General features: G+C 30.4%; 1 protein-coding gene across 1 annotated transcript; it reads left to right on the top strand.

Annotated features, from left to right (window-relative positions):
* Window positions 1–70: 70 nt before the first annotated feature.
* On the top strand, window positions 71–786 carry LOC122268493 (tigger transposable element-derived protein 6-like; the record flags this gene model as incomplete). The annotated part of the gene is made up of 2 exons (XM_043038519.1): window positions 71–629; window positions 713–786. Coding segments are annotated over exons 1-2 (633 nt in total), but the record flags the coding sequence as incomplete, so codon positions are not given.
* Between the last annotated feature and the right edge of the window lie 488 nt (window positions 787–1,274).

Raw genomic sequence — 1,274 nt, 5'->3', positions numbered from 1 at the left:
ACCTCGTTGCTTTAAAGGTAAAGATTTATTACAAATGGGAGTAAGATATCATTATAATAAGAAGGCATAGATGACCATGGAAATATTTAAAGATTGGTTGATTAGTTTTGACAATAAAACTACAAATCAAGGTAGAAAAGTGGTTCTTTTTTTGGATAATGCACCATGTCACTCATTTTACGAAAACTTGAAAAGTGTAAAGCTTCAATTCTTGCCTCCAAATACTACGTCTGAAATTCAACCTGTAGACCAAGGAGTTATACGCTGCTTTAAATTAGAATACCGACGTTTTGTTTTGCGAAGACTCCTTTCTATTATAGATTGCGATAAAAATTCATCACAAATCATTCAATCTATAACAGTATTAGATGCCATTCGGTGGATTAGACACGCCTGGGAAAATGTAAAAGGACAGACAATTGTAAATTGCTTTAAAAAATGCGAGCTAAGCAATACAGCTTTAGAGGCCACTATCGATGCAGCTGATTTAGAAAATGAAGTGGTTGAATTTTCAAAAGTTGCTGCAATTCAATATGACCCAAATTCAGATAAATATGAAAATGGGCTAGAATGTTACGATGATTTATCGGAAGATTGGGAGAAAAGATTTATAGATGATTTAGATACAGGTAAAACATTAATATTCATTGTTTTACGTTTTAAAAAAATACAATACATATTTTTTTTAAACTTATTTGTTCAATTTTTTCAGGAGTTCAGTCTGATTCAGATAATGAGAATGAGTCCCCCGTGCCATATTTATCAAACCAAGAAACGCTAATAGAAGTAAATAAACTGATATCCCAATCCAAGGCATTAATAAATGATGCGAATTTAACTACGAGTAATTTGTTTTATAGAGTTAAGGAATCATTAGAAACTAAAATTGTTCGCGAAAAAATTGTAAAGAGTAAACAAACTTCAATTAAAAATTTTTTTAAACATGTATAAAAACTTAAAATGTTAATTAACAGTTTTTTTCTACATAAATTTTGATTTCCTCATTTTATTTTTTGGTCTCCCCCATTTAAGGGCCACCCCCCATAAGGGCCAATTTTCTATGGAACGACAGGTGGCCCTCACAAAGAGGTTTCACTGTATTGTTTCACTGTATTGTAAGTTGATGATTAATGTGAAGTGGGTCCTATTATGTGAAAGATATTTAGGATAAGTTATAGCAATATAATTCCATAGATTATTACTTTAGAAAAGATGAATTATTGAAATTCCTAAAAATTTTAACGGCAAGTTTATTGTAATAAATGCATATATAT

Source organism: Parasteatoda tepidariorum, unplaced genomic scaffold (genome assembly GCF_043381705.1).
Source record: "Parasteatoda tepidariorum isolate YZ-2023 unplaced genomic scaffold, CAS_Ptep_4.0 HiC_scaffold_23919, whole genome shotgun sequence".
In the NCBI taxonomy this organism is placed as follows: Eukaryota; Metazoa; Arthropoda; class Arachnida; order Araneae; family Theridiidae; genus Parasteatoda; species Parasteatoda tepidariorum.
Note: the sequence above shows the minus strand (reverse complement) of the source record. Positions and strands in the feature narration are given on the sequence as shown.